Raw genomic sequence first — 26,161 nt, 5'->3', positions numbered from 1 at the left:
CGCTTTGTGGTCACGTGGAGCATTTCGCGCGAAAAGTCTTCCCGGGAAAAAAACTAGTTTACAGACTTGCTTCTGTTCGACACGGACGTGAGGAGATGGCGGTGAGTGTATTTCTGTGTAATATTATGTTTATTTAAAAAGATAGTTCAAACGATAGCTCAGATATGTTTTAAAGTATCGTAAGCTTACAAACGTGTTCGAAATTATGCGTGCTTTGCTTGTCTCGTAGGATTGTCTTAGTAAAGTTCAAATGTACTGGTCTTGATATTACAATTAACGCAATGCACTAAACATTAACTAATATGCGTTCACATTTAAACATACGCTGTGATCTCAATTCGATTTCTGTATTGTAAAAATTTTTGTCACAACCGTAACTGTCAAATAATTGATTAGGGGAAATGTTAACTATATAAATATAATAGAAATGTGTGGTCTTAATTTTACTAAAAATCGAATTATGTTATACTGTATTCATATAAATATATTAATAATCGTGTCTGTCGAAGAGTTATGCTGGGCTAAAAAGGTCCCACGTGGTTCAAACTATTTTCTTTGTTGTGGTTCAGCAGTTGTTACAAGTTATAACAGATTTTCTCAAATAATATGGTAGCTTTATACAGTCTATGTGTGCTAGTAGAGATTCAGTGTGTAACACATTGGCAGAATGACAGGTCTGTTTTTTTAGAAGTTATTGAGATACTTGGTTTCCATTTTATTCTGTTATTTCAGTATTTTTACCTCAGCTTGAGCTAATTACACATGCATCTTCCTCATTGACATTGGGCCTTTCTCCTCAAATTCTAGTGCAAAGGCTTGACTTTGTTTGTTTGTTTGTTCCAAAACAGGATTCATCAGAGTCGTTTCACATGGCCACCAGCCCCAGTCGTGGCTCACGGCGGGGTGACCTGACCTCCAGCCCCGGCCGAGATCTGCCCCCGTTTGAGGACGAGTCCGAGGGGCTTCTGGGAGACACACTTCCTGATGAGGAGGACGGAGACGGAGAGGAGCTGATCGGAGATGGGATGGAGAGGTGAGAGACTGTGCTTCTGATGGGGGGCATCTTTATGGTAATAACCCAAAGAAATACAATATGTAGACTTTATATCCTGATGCAGTGATATAAAATATGTACTTACCGCTTCCTTATTGTTATGCAAATTTTGGGATGGTGCGTTAAAACACCCAATTGCATTTCCAAACATCAGGTGTATGAAATTATTAGTCCACATGGCGTCGCTTATTATTGCGTTATGTAGGAAACAAGCTATTAATGGGTTTCCTCAGTTGCAGCAACTCTTATTTTTATCAAAATTTGTTTTGATTTACAAGGGCATTGGCAGTTTTGTTCACTTGATTTCATGGGATGAAAACGGTGCTTTACATGCAAACGATTAATGCGATATCCAAGTTAACTTTGGATGGAAATACAGCTAACAAGCAAAATGTATTACTGTATTTTTGGAGAGACTACCGTGTTATCCCAGAACTGGATCGCTACGAAGAGGAGGGTCTGGATGAGGATGAAGATCTCAGTGAACTTTCCCCCGGCGCTCGGGCGGAAGCTGAAGCGGCCATGAGACGGCGCGACAGAGAACAGGGACTTGGTATGGGCCGCATCGGACGTGGACTTCTGTACGGTGGGTGCTCTAGTCATCGAAACATAATTTTAGCGCAAGCCACTTAAGGAAAAAACTCTCGGTTAAACCTTGTTTGTGATTCTGCGATGAACAGACAGTGAAGACGAAGATGACAAACGACCAACGAAGAGGCAGCGTGTTCTCGCAGAGAGGGCAGCTGAAGGCGTCGCAATCGATGGCGAGGATGAAGAGATGATTGAAAGCATTGAGAACCTTGAGGACATGAAGGGCCACACGGTCAGGGAGTGGGTTTCAATGGCCGCCCCGCGACTGGAGATCTACCACCGCTTCAAGAACTTCCTGCGCACTCACGTGGACGAGCACGGACACAACGTCTTCAAAGAGCGCATCAGCGATATGTGCAAAGGTGGGAGGCGGATGGTCGTCTGGGAAAACTGTAATATATTCCAGATGCATTGATTTGACTTGATATTTTACGACTTTTACAGAAAATAAGGAGAGTTTATTGGTGAACTATGAAGAGCTTGCATCTAGGGAGCATGTGTTGGCGTATTTTCTGCCGGAGGCTCCTGCCGAGATGCTGAAGATCTTCGACGAAGCTGCCAAAGAGGTGGTGCTTGCAATGTACCCCAAATACGACAGAATCGCGCATGAAATCCACGTTCGCATCGGCAACCTGCCATTGGTCGAAGAACTTCGATCTCTCCGGTACAAACAATTTCATGTCTTCAGGATTCGTAATACATTTTAGACACACAGTGCACAGCTGTGATCTCTATTCATTGATATTTATTTAAAATTGTAAATTTTTTTCAGACAACTCCACCTGAACCAGTTGATCCGCACTAGTGGTGTGGTAACTAGCTGCACTGGAGTTCTGCCGCAGCTCGGTATGGTGAAATATAACTGTAACAAGTGTAACTTCATCTTGGGACCCTTCTTCCAGTCCCAGAACCAGGAGGTGAAGCCTGGCTCCTGTCCCGAGTGTCAGTCACTCGGTCCGTTTGACATCAACATGGAGCAGGTGCGTGAGATAAACATTTCTGTGCGATTTGTGTAACATGTATTTGGCAGAATCTTAAAATTTCGAAAGAAACCATATATTTTTCTATTGACTGAAACAAACCTAATGACCATTTTCCACATTTTTGAGAGATTTATTTATCTATATTTTATCAGATCCAAACAGAATTTAGCAGCTGCAAGCTTATTCAATAATAAACCAATACATTTCAGAAAATAAATTGCGTCCTTGTTTATCTACTTATGTAAATGTGCTCTTAAGAGCACAGCTTTGGCCATCTCATTCTTGCCATTTGTTGCCATAACAACAGGAAGCAGATGTTTATTTTTTTTCCCTCTGATGTAAACTAAGGTTCTTGCTTTTCACAGACCGTGTACCAGAACTACCAGCGTATCACCATTCAGGAGAGCCCTGGCAAAGTCGCGGCGGGCCGCCTGCCTCGCTCTAAAGATGCCATCCTGTTGGCCGACTTGGTGGACACCTGCAAACCCGGAGACGAGATTGTGAGTCAACAGACACTGATGAATACAACATTTATCAAATCTCCTTTAATGTAAGTATGTAAGAAGTACATGCCCCCAAATCTGTCAATTTGGACCTGGAAACATTAAAACATGAAAAAAAAATTTGTTTAGCATCATTAAAAATACATATAACTAATATGTATGTACAAAAGAGTCCCTAAATGTGTATTATTTTTGCTGGAGCAACACGAGCTACATCATCTTATAATGTTTGTTAATGTAGCTAAATCTAAAATTCAAGTAAAGTATACCCATCTACATGTTAATGTATTTTTCTACACCGTTTATAATGCTTCAATATGAATTTAAATAAAATACACAAATTAATTATTTTGGCTGAATCTTCCACCACAACATCGTGTGTATATATATCCCAATAAGTAATATTCGAGTACAATATGTTCTTCTAAAAGTTTATTTTTTATTTTTTCCACTATATAACATTGCAAGTAATACTTGAATTTACATTTAAATACTGCATATCCTTAAAATGGTTTGTTTTTGCAGGAGCTCACAGGAATCTACCACAACAACTACGACGGCTCTCTCAACATGGCTAACGGCTTCCCTGTCTTCGCTACTGTAATCCTGGCCAATCACATTGCCCGTAAGGATGAGGGCGTGGCCGTGGCGGAGCTCACTGATGAAGACATCAAAGCCATCATGGCGCTGTCCAAAGACGAGCGCATCGGAGAACGGGTGAGCGAGTGAACTTCTAATCTTGAACTTCTGAGGTAAATCCAAAAGTTATAAATTAAGCTTAATTTTCCTTCTACAGATTTTCGCAAGTATTGGTCCTTCCATTTATGGGCATGAGGACATCAAACGTGGTTTGGCGCTTGCTCTGTTTGGCGGCGAAGCCAAGAATCCAGGTATCCTGCTCATGGTCCATTCAAAGCTGTTAATTTACACGTCCGAGTCCTTTAAGTTGCTCAATCGTGTTCTGGTTCTCTCAACAGGTGGGAAGCACAAGGTGCGTGGTGATATTAACGTTCTCCTTTGTGGAGATCCAGGCACAGCCAAGTCCCAGTTCCTAAAGTACGTCGAGAAGGTTGCGAGTCGCGCGGTCTTCACTACAGGTCAGGGTGCTTCCGCCGTGGGTCTGACGGCTTACGTGCAACGTCATCCCGTGAGTCGAGAGTGGACGCTGGAGGCGGGAGCATTGGTGCTGGCGGACCGAGGTGTCTGTCTCATTGATGAGTTTGACAAGGTGAGCGAACGTTAAAATTGGTGTCGTGTGTTGAGTTGGGAATGGTTTTACTGCATTAAGAAGTTTTTGAAGCGCCATTCCACCAGTTTTTGGACCAGCAATTTTTTAGGTGAATACTTAGGTGAAGCTTATTTTTTTTTTTAGATGAACGATCAGGACAGGACCAGCATCCATGAGGCCATGGAGCAGCAAAGCATCTCCATTTCTAAAGCAGGGATCGTCACATCGCTGCAGGCTCGCTGCACGGTCATCGCTGCCGCCAATCCCATCGGTGCGTTCTGGGAGCGTTTAATGAAAGTCTAAATGAGGGTCATAATTTCAATTTTGCCATCGGCACTAAAGCACAGTCATGTTCTTAATTACTTTCTGCTGGACTAGAAGTTGCAGCCAAGATTTTGGGAGCTGTAATTTTTCTTAAGAGTTTTCTTTCTCTTAAAAGGTGGGCGTTACGACCCGTCACTCACGTTCTCGGAAAACGTGGACCTGACAGAGCCCATTATTTCTCGATTTGACATTCTGTGCATTGTAAGAGACACCATAGACCCTGTGCAGGTAAGTCCATTGATGTCTTTTGATGTGAGTAACACAGTGTTTTTAACTGAAAATGTAATACTTTTTATCCATTTTTGCCATTCATTTACCCATCAATGGCATTTTGGGGGCCTGAAGATGTGAAAATTTGAAAACTGGTTTTCAAAGGGCAGTTTTTGGAAAACAATACCCCTTTTTGTTTCTATGTAAACTACAGAAACACAAGTTTGTAAAAAAAACTGACCTGTTCAGTCTATAGGTACATGCCGAGGTGTAGCATTCCTTATCAAAAAGGCTAACTTTTCATTTTTTAATACATTGTTGTCATGTAAACATGACTTGCCCAAGCTTTGCCAATCTATTTACCCATAATTCTCTTTGGTTTAGGATGAGATGCTGGCACGCTTCGTGGTGGGCAGCCACATCAAACATCACCCAAGCAACAAAGAAGGGGGCGTGGCCAGTCTAGAGGAGGTGGTGCTGCCAAACACCTTCGATGTCCCACCCATCCCTCAGGAGCTGCTCAGGAAGTACATCATGTATGCCAAAGAGCGCGTGCGACCCAAACTCAATCAGATGGACCAGGACAAGGTGGCCCGGATTTACAGCGACCTTCGAAGAGAGTCTATGGTGAGAGTAGCATCTATAGCTAAAGGCAATTTTAAGAAGTTCCACCATTTTTCAGGCCATTCAAGGCAAGTTTTAATCATGTATGTTGTCTTGCAGGCTACAGGAAGTATCCCAATCACGGTGCGTCACATAGAGTCCATGATCCGCATGGCCGAGGCACACGCCCGCATGCATCTGCGAGACTATGTGCTGGAGGACGACGTGAACATGGCCATCCGTGTCATGCTGGAAAGCTTCATCGACACGCAGAAGTTCAGTGTAATGAGGAGCATGCGGAAGGTGAGCAAACTGATCAGGCGTTGGTTTTCATGTGTGCATGGCTGCGCATGTCTTGCGACTGCAAGGATTCGTTCTTATCCTGCTTAAGTTGGTAACTGAAGTCCTTTATTGCATTACTACAGACGTTCGCACGGTATCTAGCCTTCAGACGAGACAACAACGAGCTGTTGCTTTTCATCCTGAAGCAACTGGTTTCCGAGCAGGTCTCATATCAGCGCAACCGTTACGGAGCCCAGCAGGACAACATCGAGATCCCTGAGAAGGATCTGGTGGACAAGGTATCTAATAAATGTTTCAACTGAAAAATCCCTGTTAAGTACGATATTACATGTCATTTGCGAATTTGAGTTGTAACGCCGTCTTTTTTTGTCCTCAGGCCCGACAGATCAACATCCACAACCTGTCTTCATTTTACGACAGCGACCTGTTCCGCTCTAACAAATTCTCCCATGATGCCAAGAAAAAGCTGATCGCACAGCAGTTCTAGGCATTTGTTATGGATTTGTTCAAGCAGTTGCGTAGAATCCCTTGGACTTGTATATATTCTGTCATGCGGTTGTCGGAGCAGCTGTTGTGTGGATTGAACATTGTTTTTGGTCCTTAAATTAACTTGTTACCGTAGTCATTACGGTTGTAGTGATCTGCTTGGCTCATACTGTGAAATGAAGTCATTCTTGAAATTTCTCTAATGTCAGTTTTGCAGAAGTACTGCATTTATCGAATTTGTGGTGTAAAAAAAAAATAACTTTTGTATGGTTTATGTTCTGAACAATTAATCTTAAACTGTTATTGACTGCTTTGAAAGAGACAATATCAATATTATTATAGTAGCGTAATCTCTACTTGAAGCTTGCCTGCACCCGTGAATAAAAATATAAAAAATGTAATTGCAACTATTTCACAGTTCCGTTTCTTTCCTTATTTTAAGTTTATACCTTGAAGGTCTATGTTGTAAACTTATAAAATTCTGACTTTCTCAAAATTCTGAGTTTACTTTCTCTCAATTTATAAATCGCAATTTTGATTTGCAAATGTTTTTGGAACTTGTTTCTGCAAACAAAAAGGTAACTGCAACTGTTTGTCTTGAACTGATGGTGCTTTATTTCTAACAATTCGAACTTTTCTCAGAACTGCAAGTTTATAACCTCAAAATTGAGGTTTTATATATCGCCGTTCCAACCGACTTCCTCTGAATTTTGAGTTCACGTTGCGAGGGGAAAAAATGGAATTGTAAGATGTAAACTTTCAATTATGAGGTTATAAACTTGTAGTTCTGAGAAACGTTAGTATTTTATTTTAATAAAGCGCCATCAATTTAATACAAACCGTTGCAGTTAGCTTTTATTTTGTTTGCAGAAACGAGATCGCAAAACGTACCAAAAGCAAATAAAAAGAAAAGGAAAAGGGTTAACTTTTTACTGTATTTCATTATTGTTTATGCACTGTGTGGAATGGGCGTAGTTTATCTTAATCGGGGCTTTCTGATTGGTCGATGTCGGGATTCCATCGCTGACAGGTAAAACATTAAGTTCGGCGGAGTTTAGGACCCTGCGTCGCTGCAACGGGTCGCCTGCAGTCACTGCGCCAGGAATCAAACACTCCAAAATAATCTATCGCTGCAAATCCATTGACTGCAAGAAGAGCAGCAGACAAACCCACCGTCTAGTTTCCCTCGCAGTCACCCCACGCTTTGTTTCAGTTCCGATGATTAATTCGTGTTCGTGCGTCTTGTCTAGCGCACGCTGAGGTCAGTAAGTCCCATATGATGCACATGCGAACAATCTGAAACACGATTATTTCTCACCGCGATCATTTAAAGCTGCAGAGATGTCAGTCGCGTCTGTCCAGTGCCTGATGTTTGGTGAGTTCAGACATCTTTGTGTTGTATAAATGCATATGTAAATGTATTACAACATATTTAATTTATTGTTTTTATAAAAGAAAATCAATGCATTGTGTTATTATTATTGCTTGGTATTATTATTATTCGCTATTATATTTTTATACTAATCTGTTTTAAATGAGAATGTATTAATTTAAAAAGATTTTTTACTCTGATGTAATGTTAATATGTGGTTAAAAACAAATTCTGATTGTTTAATCAACAGACTACTAGTTTTGTAAGCTTGCACAGTAATCACATTGTTTGCGTTACACTGTGTCTGAAACCAATGAGGATCATCAACACTTGGCAACAATGAGGAGAGAGAAAAAAAAAGAATTTTCTGAGATGATCATTTATGATTTGTTTGATGTGCTTTGCTTGTCCTCATCCCCAGTATGAAGAGTCCAGTCATTGAAATCATTCAGATATTTGTGTTATTGATCTGGCAGATTATGGCACACGCCCCTTTTTCCTCTCTATCTGGAGACCGAGCTGATGTATTCAGGTCTGGTCAGCATGATTCATCGTGTAACTGAGAAAAGAACATTTCGCAGCTGTTGTGGACGCTGATTGTGTTTGGCACGGCGTGTGTGTGAGGGCTTGTCATGCCCATGAGGCCACGGCTGACAGATTGTGCTGGTCAAAAGCCGCTCCAGACAGACCGATGACCAGACACAACAATCATAGGTCAACTTTGTTTAGTCTAATGGGCAGCACAGATTCAGGCTAAAGACAAGTCTCCGTTCAACACCTAATTTCACCCTGAAATCAACTGAAATTTAATTCTGTCCTCACTCTCTTTGAGTATTTTATAACTTACCATGGTAATAGCTTAGTATTTTATTTTAAGTAAATTGGAGTTACGTGCAAATGGCATGGAGTATATAGGAAATTATGATGGTACCATTGTATATTAGACTACCATTTGCTATATATACTGGAAATGGTGTCGCGTGTTTTTTTTTTTTTTTTTTTTTTAGGCATGGTAATCACTCACTAATATCATCATATATATCAAAATATGATATATTTTGGTATATGTCAAAATACTGTATAAATATTTACTTTATAGTTACTGTCCCTTAAAGAAAATCCATGGTAGCCTCAAATGAACCATAGTTTTGCTACACTGACCATAGTTTAACCATTATATTTGTAGTAAAAATGTGGTTATACGAATGGTAATCAATTTTCCAAATACCATGGTTACACCTTTACTGTAATTTTTTGTAAAAAAATGTTTTTTGGAGTACCCAGTTATCAGTGGTAATACTATACCAAAATATCACCGTTTTTGTGGCATAACTCTGGTAATACAATGCTTTTTGTACTTGTTTCATTGTATACCTTGGTTGTACCACATAGTAAACATTTGGTGTCAATGTTTGACACATCCACAGTTTTTGTGAGATTACCATGTTTTTTTTGTTTTTTTTAAGCTTATTTCATGGTATTCTTTAAGTACTTGAACATACCAAGGTATTGCCATTTAATTTAGGTTATTAATACAGTATCACTGATACCCTGGTATTTTCTTGAAATAATCACCTAATGCTATAGTATATACCAAAGTATTACCCTGTTTTTGTGGAACAAGTTTACTAATACAATGTTTTTGGAACTTATACAATGGTATTTTTTTTAAGTATATTGGCTTACAATATTGAGAACATTTGATGCCTTGGTCAAGGTACTGTATTGAAATTTAATTAAGGTTATACTTACAGTACAGTTGTGTTTATAGATGTCCTCTTTAATTGAACATTGTACCACTAGAAATAGCATGGTATTTGGTAATCATTCAGTACTCATTCACTCTCCAGCAGTATCAGGCACTGCAGACCACCAGCTGCCAGTCTTATAAATCTGACTCCTAACGCTCAGTGCCACCTACACCCACAGGCACTGCTGCATTGTAAACCCATTCAGGTCAGGTGACACCATTTATCTCGCCACTGAGCCCGTCTTGAGCTGCTCGCATCAGACGTGGCTCTTTCTCTGAGAGGTAAGAAAAGAGACGGAGAGGATTTTAGACTGGGAAATAATTAGCAGCTTTATGTATTCACTGTGTGTTGCCTGAAGTCCAAGCTTTATTGGGTTTGATGATTTATGAATCATTTTATTCTGTGTTCAGGCTCCTCGTCTCTTTCAGAGCGTCTGATGCTGGCGCTGGCTGAAGTGCTCGTATATTTAGTACAATAGCTGCTATGTGACGGATCTGTGTAACCGTATCAGATATCACAAAAGGACTGTGTCTAAACGGATGAATGTGCACTATTTTAAGACATCTGAAATCAGTCAGACAGAAACAGGTGGGCGCTGGACGTGCTGCGACTGCTTTGATATGAAACCAGAGTGTTAAAGATGTCAAGAACATGTCTGTTTCATATTCATTGCCATTTGGATTTTTTGGGTGGTCATTTGACATTATTTTCATGATATTTATTGCTTATTTATTTATTTGGAGTGACATTTTGTAGATCGGTTATTGAACGTTTTTATTGATCAATTGAATTATTTTCTGTATGCATCAAATCTTCCTGAAAAAAGACCTTAAATTACCAAATATCCTGTATTTTCTAGTGATCGACCGATATTGATTTTTTATAACCGATACCGATTATTTGCATGTTTATGTACCCGATAACCGATATGCAGAACCGATATTTATTTACTGTTATACTTCTGTTTCTGACAATTATTACAACACAAATGAGCTGAAAAAAAAAACATTTTATTTATAACAATCACTCCCTCCTTGCATACCAAAAAAAAAAAAAACATTATATTTATACACAAATAAATAGAGGGGTCTGAGTCCAAAAAATTTAAGTGCACTGTTACTAAGTGTCTCTGTTTTAAAATAAAAGCTTTGATGAGGTAAAAAAATAAAGCACAAAAATGATTCTAACATATTGGTGGGGGCGGGAGGGCTATTTAGGAGTGCATAGCTATTTAGTAGTGTAACTTAATACTCCCAGTTAAGCAGAACTAGGTTTTAGTGTAGAAAACAGAGTCTTTCAGCATTCTGCCCTGTAAGCCTGCTTCCATAAAAAAATTTCATGCAGTGGCCGTGCATGAGGCTTCCTGATAATCAACCCAGTCAGGTGCTGAGCAATATGAACAAACTTTTATCCCGAGACTATATAAAGTTAAACAGCACTTGTCAGTTGGCATTTTATGATCTAGATTCAATCTAACGTTAGATTATGAAATGCCAACTGACAAAGTGCTGTTTGACTATTATTTAATCAACCGCGATCGCGCATGGAGATAATAAATAATTAATTTCTACAAAGCAGTATATGTAGCCTATATTTGTATTAGCGAAATAATTGTTATGTAGTAAATTATAATATAATCTAGTGTGTTTAAACAAGATAATCTTGTCAAAAGTTTCATTCAGTGGCATTGCTTGAGGCTTCCGATCATCAACCCAGTCAGGTGCTGAGCAATATGAACGAACTTTTTTTCCCGAGACTATATAAAGTTAAACAGCACTTGTCAGTTGGCATCATATGATCTAAATTTAATCTAATGTTTAATCATGAAATGCCAACTGACAAAGTGCTGTTTTGCTATAATCAACCGCGATCGCGCATGGTGATAATAAATAATTAATTTCCACAAAGCGGTAGGCTATATTTATATGTGTATTAGCGAAATAATTGTTATGTAGTAAATGATAATATAATCTAGGGTGTTTAAACAAGATAATCTTGTCAAAAGTTTCATTCAGTGGCCGTGCTTAAGCCTCCAGATCATCCGTCAGTTGCTAAGCAATATGAACAAACTTTCTCTTCTAGACTAATGGTGAGCAAATACAACAGATAGAGAATTAAATTCAACGCTTTTCAGAATCAGAATCAGAATGAGCTTTATTGCCAGGTATGTTTACACATAGCCTACGAGGAATTTGTTTTCGTGACAGAAGCTCCGAAGTACAACAGAATGACAGCGACAGAACATAAAACACATAATAAAAGAATAAAAAAAAAACATTTTTTTTATTTTCAACATGCACTCATTCATGTCTGTTTTATTTAATTCATGTAAAGATACGTCTTTATTGGAGCAGGACATGACGAACACTACGTAACTCAATGAGTTCGTCTCAATTGTTTAGAAACAAGCTGCATAAATTAACTATATCAGGAATTTATGTCTCAGATCTCATTTGTGCATGTCTGTTATGTTAAATAAAGTTGATTAATTAAAGCAGAGAACATATACTTACTCTACTACCAAGTAGAACATATACTTTACCTGTGCACTGAGTTGTTGTTGACTGATCTCCTCAGACGCCCGGGCTGCAATGGCGGAAATCTCAAAACGGCCACAAGATGGCGCCGTAAATCGGCGAATCCGATATTACAAAACCGATACCCGATTATGGAAAAATGCTTAAATATCGGGAAAAATATCGGTAAACCGATACATCGGTCGATCACTAGTATTTTCATCAAGAGGTTGGAAAAGGTTTTTTTTTGAAGATCTTCTTACAAACATTTTTGGCAAGATATTACCTCCTAAAGTTCTTCTTTTGTCCTTCCAAGTTTATGTGCAAATGATTCATCTTTGTGATTTTCATTAGATTTTGTGATTAATGTACCGTCAAACTTTGAGAGCATCTCTGGGGCACAAGGCCAAGAAGCTTCCTGAGAGATAGATGTGTTTGGGTTCAGCCATCAGCAAATTCACACTCTTTATTTGCTGTTTAACCAAGGTCAGAAGTTGCCTTGCAGAAACCGGAGTCCACTGAGGCACTATTCGATTACGTCGACCATAATTAATGTGATCTACTGGGGTGGGACGTTGACGGTTTCTAATGACATACATCACAGAGATAGAGCTGAATGTGTGTTTGTTACAACACTTTTGGGCTGGTCTATTCAGTGGTACATGTTTAGGAAGCATATAAAGTTGGAGGAAAAGCCCCAAAATTTTTATTCCGTCATTAGTCTTTTTATTGTAAACTGAAATGACCATTGTTGACAAGTGACCATGTAGGGATTGTGAAGCTCCACAAATGACAATAAAGGCATGATGAAATCCCATTGTATTCCAAGTCTTTTGAAGTCAATAGTTTTGCATTAAGTTCAGTAATTATTCACTGCTAATCTTGGCTCTAAAATGCCATTTAGACTTATCAAGATCCAAGAATGTTCAGCATTATTGACATCAAGCCGTGCAACGAGTTTTTGCGCCATTTTTGAATGCAAGTAAGAAAGTACCATGGCAACAAAGTTATATAATGTCCAAATTGTGGAGAATTATGGTATGTATGCTAGCTCTTACTCTGCAGGTGTACAAGTGATGATTTTTATCTTCAGGTGACATTTCACTGAACTTTTCCATGTTGAATGCAAGATATATTCAGACATCCAAATGCAGAATTCAAACTTGAATGTAGAAATACTGAGTTAATGTAATTTAGTCAATTGGTATTGTACTCTCCAGCAATATCCCATTTTGAAAGTTTCCGCAGCATTGCATGGCTTGAGTTCACTGGTTGCACCAGGTCTGTAAAAGCACTGGAAAGTTTCCAGAAAACAAAGTTGGTCAATTCATGAATTGGAGCATGAAGTGCCTGGTTTATCCATCCTGTTAATTACCACACAGTCACACACTTGCTAGATATAATACCAGAGTCACCGAGACGTACACCTGCTGGTCTCACTAATTAAACCAAGCCTTGCTAGAGAATATATTTCATTAAACTGATCAATGAATAAAAACTAAAGCACTGACAGAATTAGAGAACTCTCTAATTGGCTTTGAAACTCCAACTTGGCTCAAACAGATCCCCCCCCAGTTGTTGCCATTTTTGGCTGTCCAGTGTTAAAAGCAGCACTAATCCTTCGGTGACCTGGTATGGTGAGGAAAGATAAGACCGGGTGGTTTGAAAGACAACACTAAGCCGCCATGATAAGGAGCCATCTGTGGTTGAAGTCCATCAGGACTCAAGACGTCTCCAGTCAGTGATGGATCTATAGATCCTTGAAAGCATCGGTCACTGTTGAATCAATTAAAAATTATTTATTTGCAGTAAAAGAGTTGGTTTGGTTTATTAATGCTGAATTTGATCTGTGTTTTTGAGTCTGAGTTCAAAAAGTGAGCTTTTTAAATCTCTTTTTCCTTTCATTTAGGTTCAGTTCTCCTGGTTCTGGTGTGTGCCAAGGTTCTGAGCGCTGGTCCAGGTCTGGATGTTCACGTAGGCTTTAAGGAACACGATGAGGTCTCGAGGGATCGCAGGCCTGGCTTCATAGAGAGTTCACAGGAGAGCTCTGGGTTCTTCAGCGAAGACAGCGAGGATGGCAAGAACGCTCAAATCGAGACCAAAGACAGCGGTGTTGACCTAAGTGCCATTAATGGTGAGTAGAAGCAGTAAGTCAAAACATGATTCATGCATGTCACTCCAAACTCATCAAGTTTGTCTATGTAAACTTTCAAAGGCATAAAGACCTTTCCTTTTTCGTCTGATGTCATGAATCTCATTTGTCAAGTAGAGATGTAAACTGTAACTGTTGACAAAGGAATTGTTGAATAAAGTCATTATTTGTGTTTTATTTGTGTACAAATAGTATTCTAGTCGCTTCATAGCATTACGGTTGAACCACTGAAGGCAGATGGGAGTACTCTATGATGTCTTTCATACTTTTCTGGACTTTGACAGTGTATTTTACGTGGCAGTCTATGGGACAGTCACAAGCTTCCCAGTTTTCAACCAAAATATCTTAAATTGTGTTCCGATGACGAACTAAGCTTTTATGGGTTTGTTATTTGACGCATTTAATTTCCTAATTTGGTGGCATATTTATGTTTGAATATGGTAGCAAAATGATACACTGCTTCTATAAACTGAACTGAATGACGACAGATTCATATTAAGTCGGTATATCTTTATGACTCAGCCTCTAGACAGTTATTTAAACTCCAGTTAGAGGTGTAAAGTGGTGTGAACAGCAGCTTTTAGTACTCATTACCGTGCGTCATTTCCTCAACGCCTACGGTCCCCTCCTGATGTTTACCTTATTTTTGTTGATTGGAGTTTTGTCGGCTTTAACAATTCCATTGATGATTCTTCAGTCCACCTTGCGCTCGTGGACGTGTTTGGCAGCAAGTGAGTAGAGAAAATATACCCACTTTCTACACAACTTCTGGGAATTAATGTGCCCGAAAACAGTATTATTTTTAGTCACCTGCTAGCTCGCTAAGAGCAGTGGCCTGTTTCCGGTGTGTGCGTATGAGACGGAGAGAAGGACGGAGCTATCCAATCATTTTCTGCCATGAGGAGAGTGAAATTTTGTGTGTATAACAGTAATGTCTCGTGGCACTCTCATGAGACATTACTGTTATAATTTATCATATTAGAGATTTGAGCAAACCCATAATCCTATGTATTAAACCTTGGCACGTAACTCACTCTCATGAAACAGTTTTAGGTTGATAGTTAGGTTGATAGACAACAACACAACTATCTTTAGCTTTAGAACTTGAGACAAACGTGAAAATGTTCGATTAATTGTTTTACACAAGCACATATGGAAGATTAGTGGATTTGCGCGCACAGCAGTAAATCTGAGCGTGAACACGAGAGCCGTTCACAGTCAACCGCTGCTGAATGAGTAACGCGCATGCCGTGTCACACCGCAAACAGACTCGACTGATCAGCCATATGGAGAGACAGGTGGACACAACTATGACTGAGAGCTCCTGTGTGTGTGTGTGTGTGTGTGTGTGTGTGTGAAGACACTTCCAGGTGTGGTGTTCTCTCTTGGCTCTTTGCCTGTACCTTCTCAAAATGAAATGAGCATTCATCTGTTCAGTAAATAGACAGAGATCTTCTTTTGCTCAGTCTATCGATCTATCATTCAGTCTGTCTAGATGTTTGTTTAGACATTTTGCCATCCATCCATCCAACTATCTATCTATCCGTCTATCCATCCATCCATCCATCCATCCATCAGTCCATTAGTTCATCCATCCATCTATCAGTCCATCCATCCATCCATCCGTCCGTCCATCCATCCATCAGTCCATCCATCTATCTATCTATCCATCAGTCCATTAGTCCGTCCATCCATCCATCAGTCCATCCATCTATCTATCTATCCATCAGTCCAGTAGTCCATCCATCTATCAGTCCATTAGTCCGTCCATCCATCCATCCATCCATCCATCCATCTATCTATCTATCCATCAGTCCAGTAGTCCATCCATCCATCCATCTATCAGTCCATTAGTCCATCCATCCATCCATCTATCAGTCCATTAGTCCGTCCATCCATCCATCCATCCATCCATCCATCCATCCATCCATCTATCTATCTATCCATCAGTCCAGTAGTCCATCCATCCATCCATCCATCTATCAGTCCATTAGTCCGTCCATCCATCCATCCATCCGTCCATCCATCTATCTGTCCATTAGTCCATCCATCAGTCCATCCATCCATCCATCCATGTGCTCTTATTGTGTCGCTGGAGTTTTCAGTCTTCTTATCCCTTTCACACATCCACTGTCTTTAATTAGTGTGAAGTTTTCCAGTTACCTGATGTTTTCATCCCAGGCCAGTAGCAGTGTAGTTATTAAACGCAGAGGAATGACTCCACTGGATCTTAGGCGATGTTGAGAAACACTATTGTTTTCTAAAAGATGCTTTCAGAAGTAGTAGATGTTTCTGTTTGTTTTTGTTCTCAGAGCGCTGTCTGATGCCCAAGAAGGCGGGACCTTGTCGTGGGGCGATCCCTCGCTGGCACTTTAACCCCGTCACTAAAAAGTGTGAAAACTTCATATTTGGGGGCTGCAGAGAAAATCACAATAACTTCCTGTCACTGGAGGAGTGTGCCAAAGCTTGCCACACACTCTCTGGTACGCTGCTTTTTTTTTTTTTATTACATCCAGTTATGATAATTTTCTTGATAAAGTATAGATAGATGGTCTCCCTCCTGCTGACTCTAGACAATAGCTCTCCTCATTACAGCGCTTCAGTGTGGCAGTGTGTGTGTCTCATGAATAATCAGGCTGCGTTCGAGCGCTCTCGGGTCCCTGATGTGTGTGTTGTGCCAGACGCAGGTGCAGTGCTGCAGTGCAGCTGCTCCAATCTGCTGTACTCAAGAAACTAAAGATGAATAAGACAGCATGCTCCCGTCAGATCTTACTATACCACATCCTACTATACTAAACTGTGAAAACAGCATTTTCTTAATCAGTGTTTTGTAATCATGTACCTGATTGCTCTATATCAATGAACTATCATGTAAAACTCAACTAACTAAATGTTTACAAGGCTATGCTATATTATAACATGCTTTAGAATATTTTATGCTTTTCAGTATCTGACTTGAGATGGCCGATATTGACACTTTTAGAGATATTCACACTTTTAAACTTAGATTATCGGTTGTTTAATATTAAGTCTACCGATAAATGGTGGGTCTCTAAAGACAATGTTAAGATGTTAATGTTTAGATGTAGCCCTAAAAAAAGATGAAAATAAGTTTAAGACTATTTATATCACAACTTTGCATAAGTATAATGGCATAAATAAAGTTTTGTATTTCATATTAAAACATTTAAAAAAATGTGAATCTAGTACATTTTTATAATATATCATATTGTTAAATATCTGTAATGCATATCATTATTTTATTGGTGTAGTCCAGTGTTGTTTTAGTTTCATTAATGCACTTAATTTCAGATGTTATATTTAGATAAATAATAAATCTTACTAACCGAATTTTTTTATTAATTTTTAGTTTTAGTTAATTATAATGACCCTGATGTAGTCTAATAGCATAAATAAAGAAATAATCATTGGCTTACAGACACATTTTAAAATAATCGGTATTGTATCAATCATATAAAATCAGTATCGGTTGGTCTCTAAAATCCAATATTTCCAAACTTGAAAAACCAACTATAGATACAATCAATACAGTTATAGCTAAGTATAAACATACTTTAGAATAGTTAAGTACATGTGTACTTTATACTTTATGTCTCTGAAATGTTTACTTTTCTTGCTTTATTTCATCATAGATTACAACCCTTCGTCCCCAGAACCACCATCTTCACCACTTTCTCTGAGCCAAAAGCCCATTGTGACGAACCTCTCTTCCTCATTGTTTGTCCCTACGACTGAGTCTGTGGACCTGGAGCGGTGGGAGCGTGATTCAGAATCGAGTGGCTTCTCACCCCACACCTCCCCGGGGCCGTCAATCACCAGTGCTGAAGGCCACGCCCACACCACTGCCACGCCCCCTCTCCTTAGAGTCACACGTCAGAACCAGACTGAGGCCACAGCTGGGCCTGACAGGATTCAGACGTCTGACGACCTGTTTGATGATGAGAGGAGCCATGAGGTAACACAAGCACCCACGGCTCCTGAAATTGGCCCCCTTCCCAGCCTGGAGCCCCTGCAGCCTGACAAACCACACCAGGATGATTCTGAGGAAGAGGAGGATGAAGAAGAGTTGGTGGTTTTCCCCACCGCACTGGATGAGGAGGAAGAGAATGAATGGCGGTACCTCAAGCCGCTAACAACCGCACCCTCATCCTCCCCAACTTCAGACCTGCCACCCGTGGTCTTCACCAAAACCGCCTGGCAGGGGGCGCTGCTCACCACAATGGCGGAGGAGGGGGCGGAGCTTCGTCACGGCGGCACCGAATATCTCGCCGAAACGGAGCTTCACGACTCCGAGCTATCCCAGGAGGCCGAGCAGGTACTCAATGGCAGAAAATGACAAATTAATTGAGCCCTGCAATAATATATAATACAATATTATAATCCTCCTTGCATTAAATGTTCAAAGAATTCAGAATTCAGCTGTCGGTTTGATAAAAAAATAAAAATAAAATATTGAATAATAGTAATAGTATAATTGAATAATAATAGTATTATTGAATAAAATATATTTTTATTTTAAATTATATATAACAGTATCTTATATATATATATATATATATATATATATATATATATAGATATATATATATATATATATATATATATAGTATATTATATATGAAGTGCTGTAAAAAATATATATATATAACAAGAAATGCCTTTAAAGAATCAGTGTTATTAAAGTATTTATTTTGAAATAGCATTTATTATTATAATTTCAGCTCAAGTTATAGTACTTTTGTTTTGTAATTTTCATTAGTATTTTTTTTGCTATAACTTTAACATTTTATTTCAGTTTGATTTTATTTTCAGTTTTAATTTTAGTACTTCAATTTAAAAGCTATTTAGTTCAGTAAGTGCCAGCGCAATATTTCTTATTTTCATTTTGTTGTTTATAATTTAAAATTTTTCATCCATTGTATATCTATTATATATTGTATATCATGTCACCCTCCGAATTAAAAAAATGATCTTTAATAGTTTAAATTTTAGCTAACAATAACAACGCTGCAAAGAATGTTATGTACTTTTTTTTTTTTTTCATTTCAACTTTTAATAAAATCTACAGGTGGTTCTTACTATAAAATTCTCCTTTGTTTGTTTGGATGAAATATGTCTTTGTGGAAATGATTTCACAGTTGATTGATTTCATCTGACAGTGTTTGAAGAGTAATGCGTTTATAGATTTGTTGTCAGCTAGAATTTTGGTTAAACCACAACAATTCACTGCGATCCTTCGACTGCTAAACATCCTCTTTACTTTTCTCTCTATGCAGGTGATTTGCGTCGACTGGAGCAACCTCGCAGGAAAGGGCTACGTTATACTCAACATGACAGACAACTTTGACTGTGTAAGAGCCATTTTTATTATTTTTTTTTATTATTATAATTTTTTTTTTTTTACAAAACCCAACCCAGAACTCTCTAGAACCCAGCCACTTGCATTTTCTTCATAAAAATCAGATTTTACATCACTTGCTCACCAATGGATGCTCTGCGGTGAATGGGTGCCGTCAGAAGTGAGAGAGTCCAAACAGCTGATAAAAACATCACTCCAGTCCATCAACTAACATCTTGAGAAGCATACAGATGTTCTCTTGTAAGAAACAAACTTTAACTTCAAACTATGTATTCTGGCCAAAATATGATATTGCATAATAATGCTTCATTCAAGTAAGAAAACGTCCATCCCCTGTTGTCCCCCGACATCAAAATCCATCCACATATAAGTTCACTTATAAACGGTGCTTGATCTGTGCATATTTCTTTCCTGATTCAGACAAAAAAAAAATTCACTGGAGAAAGCAATATTATGGACAGAGGAATTGTGTGAAGTTAAAAATGTCTTGATGGCTTTCCACTTTACTAGACATTAACTGATTTACTGGAGTGCTGTGGATTATTGTGATGTTTTTATCAGCGGTTTGCACTCTCATTCTGACGGCACCCATTCACCACAGTGTCTGTTCTTCACATAAAGTCATATTGGCAACTTTTACGATGGTTCAGTGGCAGTTTTATGTGATGTTTTGGAGCTTGACAGTCCCATTCATTATGGTTAATAATTGGCATAGAAGAATAAAGATCATAAGCAGATCATTTGATTTGTGACAATTTGATCAGAGATATTCATTTTGAGATGTCACATCAGTGTTATTTTAGTATCATTACATCAAATTTTGGTTATTTTGTAACTAAATTAGTATTTTGTTTTGTTTTGTAAGTACTTTTTCTTTCAGTTTTACTTCTAGTACTTCAACTTTAAACAAATATTTTAACTTCCGCAACTAACTGAAATATATAGAGTCCCACACATTACATGCAGTTTATATATATATATATATTGCCCATTAACAATTTGTTTCCTCGACTTACTAATTCATGTCCACGTTTTATCTTTTTGTTCTCTTTTCTTTCAGTAAAACCTGGCCATGTTGTAGCTATTCATTCCCTCATTTAAATTTGGGTAAATCAACAGCCATGATTTAACTAAAATGAAGGAACAAATTAGTGAATGTGGCTGTGACTTACTAAATTTAGCAAACTAATAAATTAATCAGAAGTGGGAGTGAATTCAGTCATAATTAATGGATTCTTTCACAATGAATCGATCATGGGAATTAATTCTTAATATCTTCTTTTTTTTTAATGTAATTCATTTCAATCGAGGTATTTTTGGTTTTATAACAGCCGTGTCTTTGACTGGAATCACTGTGTTTTGAGACATTGATGAGTGGAGACAGCATCCTCTCATCCGAGACTTCAGCTTCAGTTCTCTGTTGAGTCTCACTGCTGTCTAAAGCGACCCGGTGGTGTTTCATCGGCACAAACACGTTCTCGTCGGTGTAGAAGAAGCCGGTTGTCTGTTTCCACATGAAACGCTTCAGTGCCACGTAACTGCAGCACGATCACGGAGAACTTTCCCCCCGGCGGTGCTCCGACAGATGCGCGCTAAACTCCCAAATCTCTTGCGATGGAGCCCTGCTTTATGCTTTGAACCCGACGCCTGCAGAGCCATTGATCAGAAACCAGTCCAGCCCACACCACGAGAGCTCAGAGACTGAGAAAACTGAGTCTGATTTCTGTTCAGAAGACGTCTGTTACTGAGCCTCTTGGGCGCAAACGTAAGGTGGAGAAACATCGTAGACATGACGTCTCAGTAACAGACCAAGCAGACTGGTTTTTTTAGGTGGTCACTGGTTCTCAGTTTATTTCAAATGAAATTTTTATGTCACTTTTCCTTTTAATCATCAATAGGTATGCAATTATATCATCATAGATTTATTACTCGATTTTGTTTGCTATATTACATTTCAGGGTCTAACCTATTTTCTGACAAACTCCATGTGCATTCTCAGAATGCTCACATTTTATTTTATTTATTGATTAAATTATTTGATGCATCAATGATGTATCTTTTTCATACTGTCCACTATATTACATTTACATGCATTTTATTTCTACATAAATTTTGTGCATTTATGCTCCCATTTTATTGTATTTATTCATTCGTGATGCATTACAGCTTGTATAATTATATGATCATATTTTTATTTTATCTTGGTTGCTATAGCACATTTCGAAATCTATATTATTTGACAAATTGCATGTTATTTATTTAGGTAAATGCAACTTATGTCTATTTTATGCTCACATTTTACTATATTTTTACATTTATTTGTTACACCATTTTATGATGTATTTAATATTCCTGTCCACTATATTGCTTTGAGATTTGTGATTATTTATTCTCCATTTTCATTTATTTATTTATTGTCTGCAACATTGCATGGTGCATTATATAATTATATAATCATGTTTTAAAATTTTGTTTGCTAAATTGATTACACCGTTTATTTATTTTTTTATTCTGTCCACTATATTACAGTAAAATATATTTTATTTAAAAAAAAATATTTTTGTGCACATTTATACTCCCAATTAATTTTGTTAATTATTAGCTTAAATAATTCTATATGTATTTTAATTTGTCCTCTATATTACATTTCAGTGTGTATTTTTATTTACATTAATGCAACCGACGCCTTATTTATGCTCACATTTTACTTTTTTTTTATTTATTCATTACACCTTTTTATGCTGTACTTAATTTAGTTTTTGTCTATTTTTATTTATACCATCAATTTATTATATGTATTTATTTATTGCTGCATTTCATGGTGCATTTTCATTATATATCTAATTTTGGATTTTATATCCCTACATACACATATAAATGTAAATGTCTAAATGTAAATGTTTTATCATTTTAAGACAGTGACATTTACATGATGGTGTGTGTCTTATGTGTATTTCACAGGATGAGTTTCGTATGGAGAGCGGCGACAGACTCCTGGAGATGCTGGAAAACACTTTCTCCAGAAAGATGAACATCCCCCAAGGCTCCTGGCTTATTTTCCTCAGCAAACCCACACAACAGGACCACCAGCTCCTGATGGCTTTAGCCAGCGAGCAGGGTAACACACACACACACACACACTTACTCGGGGCCTCTGTGGTCACATGTAATGTAAGATTCATTGTTAAAATGAGAGGTGTTAGTAATATCTAAGAAAGCCTGACAAAGGCTTGTTCGAGTTCGCAAAATCAAAAGAATAAAATGAGTAATAATGTTTTGTTTGAAGAAAATATTCCCAGTGTTTTAAGATGTTTTGCATTTGTGACATTTTTATAATCTTCTTTATGTCAGTGAAGTCCATTATGCCCTCAATTCTTATTACCAAAATTAGGTTACACTTATTTTACGGTGTCAGAGATACAGTGTACATTGTATTCAAGTACTCAGTCATATTAATTAACAACATGTACTTACTGTATGGTTAGGATTAGGGCTTGGTTTTGGGTTATTGCATGCATTAATGTTTCATTTATTTTGTAAATTATTTATTTATTTTGTTGTTACATTACGTGTAACAAAGACACTATAAAATAACATGTTACTAGAAGTTATTGAAGTATTCATTTGATATTGTAATATTTGTTGTACTGAATGTGGTTTAATTTATTTAGAATAATCATAATTTTGATAATTATAATTTTGTGGATCGCATTGAGGATTTTAGGGGTAAATGTGCTTATTTGTTATTACATAAAGTCACAATGCATATACAGTGGCATGCGGAAGTTTAGGAACCCCCTGCAAAATCAGTGAAAATGTGAATAATTTGTAAAAAAAATAAATAAGAGAGATTATGCTAAATGCATGTTATTTATTTATTTATTTAGTACTGTCCTGATTAAGATATTATTCATAAAATATGTTTGCATATAGTCCACAAGACAAAAAAAAAATGCTGAAATTATTAAAATAACCCCATTCAAAAGTTTGTGAACCCTTGGTTCTGAATACTGTGTGTGGTTACCTGATGATCCTCGACTGTCTTTCTGTTTTGTGATGGTTTTGCATGAGTTCCTTGTTTGTTCTGAACAGTTAAACTGGAAAATCAGTTTTCCAGCATTTAGTATATTATCTCTCTCATTTTGTTTAAATTATTCACATTTTCACAGATTCTGCAAGGGGTTCCCAAACTTGTATTTCTATAGTATTTTAGTCTAATTTCTTTTCATAATGTCTTTTCGCTAAAGAAATCATCCCTCCAAAAGATGTTGTGTCAATGCTGGGGGAAATCAGAAGAGGTCTATATGAGGTGAGATTGAAATGCAGCAAATAATCATAAAATAACTACATTTATGCAATATGTATAATACATTATTATTCATAACACTGTTATTTTTTATTTCATTATTATTATTGATTTATTCAGATCGGAATTCAGAATTATTCGACCGTGAGCACGTGCCACTCGAGGCCCAGTCAGTCACGTGGCCACTTCGGAAATCTGTTTGTGGTTCTAGTAATCATCGGATCGGTTTGTGTGCTCATTATTGCTTCTGGAATCATCTATATCTGCTGGCAGCGACGTTTACCCAAACTCAAAAACATGGTAGGTCTTTGATAGGGTGTTTGTCCTCATAACGTTAATCTGAGGTACATTATAAGTACAAATATTGTGTGGTAATGACAAGTGATGCTGCCAATAGACCTCGAGCGCGATTAATATGCAACTCGAATTCTTATTACTAACCTTAACAATCTCTGAATGACGTCTCGGGTTCAAAATCATTAACTTAATTACCCTCCCCGCCCCCTCATCTTCTCTTGTATACGACGCGTCCGAAGTCGAGAGGCGAGGAACTTAACTTTGTGGAGAACGGTTGCCATGACAACCCCACACTGGACGTTACCAGCGACAGCCAATCAGAGACGCAGGAGAAGAAGCACAGCGCCAATGGGGTGGCGGCGGGCGGAGACGCGGGAAGCGGATGGCGGGTGCTCGTCAATAAACCCGGGAAAGACGAGGAAGACGATCAGGAGGAAGACACGCACCTTTAATCGCGGGAATACTGTCAGAGAAAACGGCGCGGGAAAGCATCACATTACAGACTGTGAAGGCACAAAACATTTTTAAGCTTTTTCAAAACATCTGCTCTATAAAATGTGATGTATTTTAGCTTCTTTGACGTTTTTCTTTATCTGTATTAATAAATTCAGACGGACTAAAAAGTGCATTAAAATGCGACTTGTATGATATGAGACCAGTGCAGAATTTATTTAAATCGAATGTGTCAAACAATCAGTGAGGCAATTTAAAATTAATTATAATTTTCTTATGCAATCGTTTCTTGCACTGTTGAAGCAATAGTTTAATCCAAAACATGTCGTTTAACTCGCTCTCATCATTCCAAATTTATACAAAAATCTTGACTTTTTTTGTTTTACTTTTTTGAGAATTTTGAAGGATCTTCATAACATTTTGTTTCCATACAAAACAGTCCATAGTGACCACTAATAATAATAATAATAATAATAATAGTGGATTATTTTATTTTCATTATTTTTTACCAATGGTAGCAAACCTAACGCCATATTAAAAATCTGCATATAGCAATATTAAATGTGTTCTGAGTTTGCACACCACAGAAAGATTATTAACCACCAGCCAAATTTGAATGTGAACAAAAAGGTACATAAAGGTAATCCAAATCTTGAAAAAATAAGCCTTTACACAGACTTTAAAATGCGTTTTATGAAATTGTCCATAAAGATTCTTAAAATCTTTTTTCATGGAAAAGTGGCATAGCTTTAAGGCAGTTAAATTATTATTATTATTATTTTCTTTTGGGTGAATTGCGGTAAAAAAAAAACACTAGTGTACTTGAAGACAGATTGAACCAAGGTTATTTTCTAGATGTACAGTAGACAGTGTATCTCTAATACACTATAATCAGTCATTCTCGTTTTATATGTATTTCAATGCAAGTATTTACAGTTAAGCAGGCTGCATATTGTGTTTTCATGCTGGATGGTGGATGGTCGCCTAGCCTTGCTCATTTATTGTGCATAAGAATGGCTGCTCTGCACTAGATTAATGTTGCTATTTATTTATTATATTTTTTATATTGCACCTTTAACATTGCTCAGCACCAACAGACTCCAAAGCAGAACAAGATTCTTCCTACAAAAGAATCTTTCATATTGAAAAGTGTTGAATTGTGCTAGGTAACGTTTTCTTTTATATTTTTCAGTGTTCATTGAAATCGTTCAATTTTTTAAACGTAAACGGTTATATAAAAATAGTTATCATTGTGATGATCTTGTTCATGGTACACCTATGTGTCAAAGAACAATCTTATTTGTTGCAACAGAAAGGCTTTTCTTTATTCATTTTAAGTGCATGAAGAAATGTATTGTCTATGCACACGTCAGGGGTCAACTGATTGTACACAATTTAGCAAACGTGAACCGTTGATGTTTTACGGATTTAAATGGTTAGGACTCCAGAAAGTTTTATACATGCATTCTGTTTGTTTATTAAGCCTTGACGACGTAGGAGAGTTTGACGCCAGTGTTGAACGCTTGTTTTGTATCTTTCTGTCCTGGTACAAGAGCTATTAGCAAATTTGCACTTTTTCCATTTTGATTTTGTACTTCAAACTGCTTTATGTATCTGATTGTAAGGAGGTTTAGATCTCGTCATTTTCT

The 26,161-nt window shown here is 37.6% G+C and overlaps 2 protein-coding genes across 4 annotated transcripts; both read left to right on the top strand.

Moving 5' to 3' along the window:
• Nucleotides 1-28: 28 nt before the first annotated feature.
• Nucleotides 29-6,695, top strand: LOC113080549 (DNA replication licensing factor mcm2-like). The gene is made up of 16 exons (XM_026252711.1): nucleotides 29-101; nucleotides 849-1,033; nucleotides 1,468-1,640; nucleotides 1,735-2,007; nucleotides 2,090-2,309; nucleotides 2,418-2,625; nucleotides 2,994-3,128; nucleotides 3,657-3,848; nucleotides 3,928-4,021; nucleotides 4,109-4,359; nucleotides 4,504-4,630; nucleotides 4,799-4,911; nucleotides 5,278-5,520; nucleotides 5,617-5,799; nucleotides 5,922-6,077; nucleotides 6,176-6,695. The coding sequence occupies exons 1-16, from the start codon at nucleotides 96-98 to the stop codon at nucleotides 6,284-6,286; spliced, it is 2,670 nt and encodes an 889-aa protein (XP_026108496.1). The 5' UTR covers nucleotides 29-95; the 3' UTR covers nucleotides 6,287-6,695.
• Nucleotides 6,696-7,244: 549 nt separating this feature from the next.
• LOC113080550 (podocalyxin-like protein 2) lies at nucleotides 7,245-25,746 on the top strand. Of its 3 annotated transcripts, none has more exons than XM_026252712.1 (9): nucleotides 7,245-7,660; nucleotides 13,834-14,058; nucleotides 16,389-16,559; nucleotides 17,730-18,412; nucleotides 19,374-19,448; nucleotides 22,418-22,574; nucleotides 23,704-23,765; nucleotides 23,883-24,062; nucleotides 24,299-25,746. In XM_026252712.1, the coding sequence occupies exons 1-9, from the start codon at nucleotides 7,627-7,629 to the stop codon at nucleotides 24,509-24,511; spliced, it is 1,800 nt and encodes a 599-aa protein (XP_026108497.1). In that variant the 5' UTR covers nucleotides 7,245-7,626; the 3' UTR covers nucleotides 24,512-25,746. The 3 variants fall into 3 exon arrangements, with proteins under 3 accessions (XP_026108497.1, XP_026108498.1, XP_026108499.1); XM_026252714.1 differs by lacking the exon at nucleotides 7,245-7,660 and adding an exon at nucleotides 9,608-9,689; XM_026252713.1 differs by lacking the exon at nucleotides 16,389-16,559 and having other exon boundaries at nucleotides 7,259-7,660.
• Nucleotides 25,747-26,161: the final 415 nt, after the last annotated feature.

Source organism: Carassius auratus, unplaced genomic scaffold (genome assembly GCF_003368295.1).
Source record: "Carassius auratus strain Wakin unplaced genomic scaffold, ASM336829v1 scaf_tig00031568, whole genome shotgun sequence".
Classification (NCBI taxonomy): domain Eukaryota; kingdom Metazoa; phylum Chordata; class Actinopteri; order Cypriniformes; family Cyprinidae; genus Carassius; species Carassius auratus.
The sequence above is the reverse complement of the archived record's forward strand: the minus strand, read 5'-3'. Positions and strand labels throughout refer to the sequence as shown.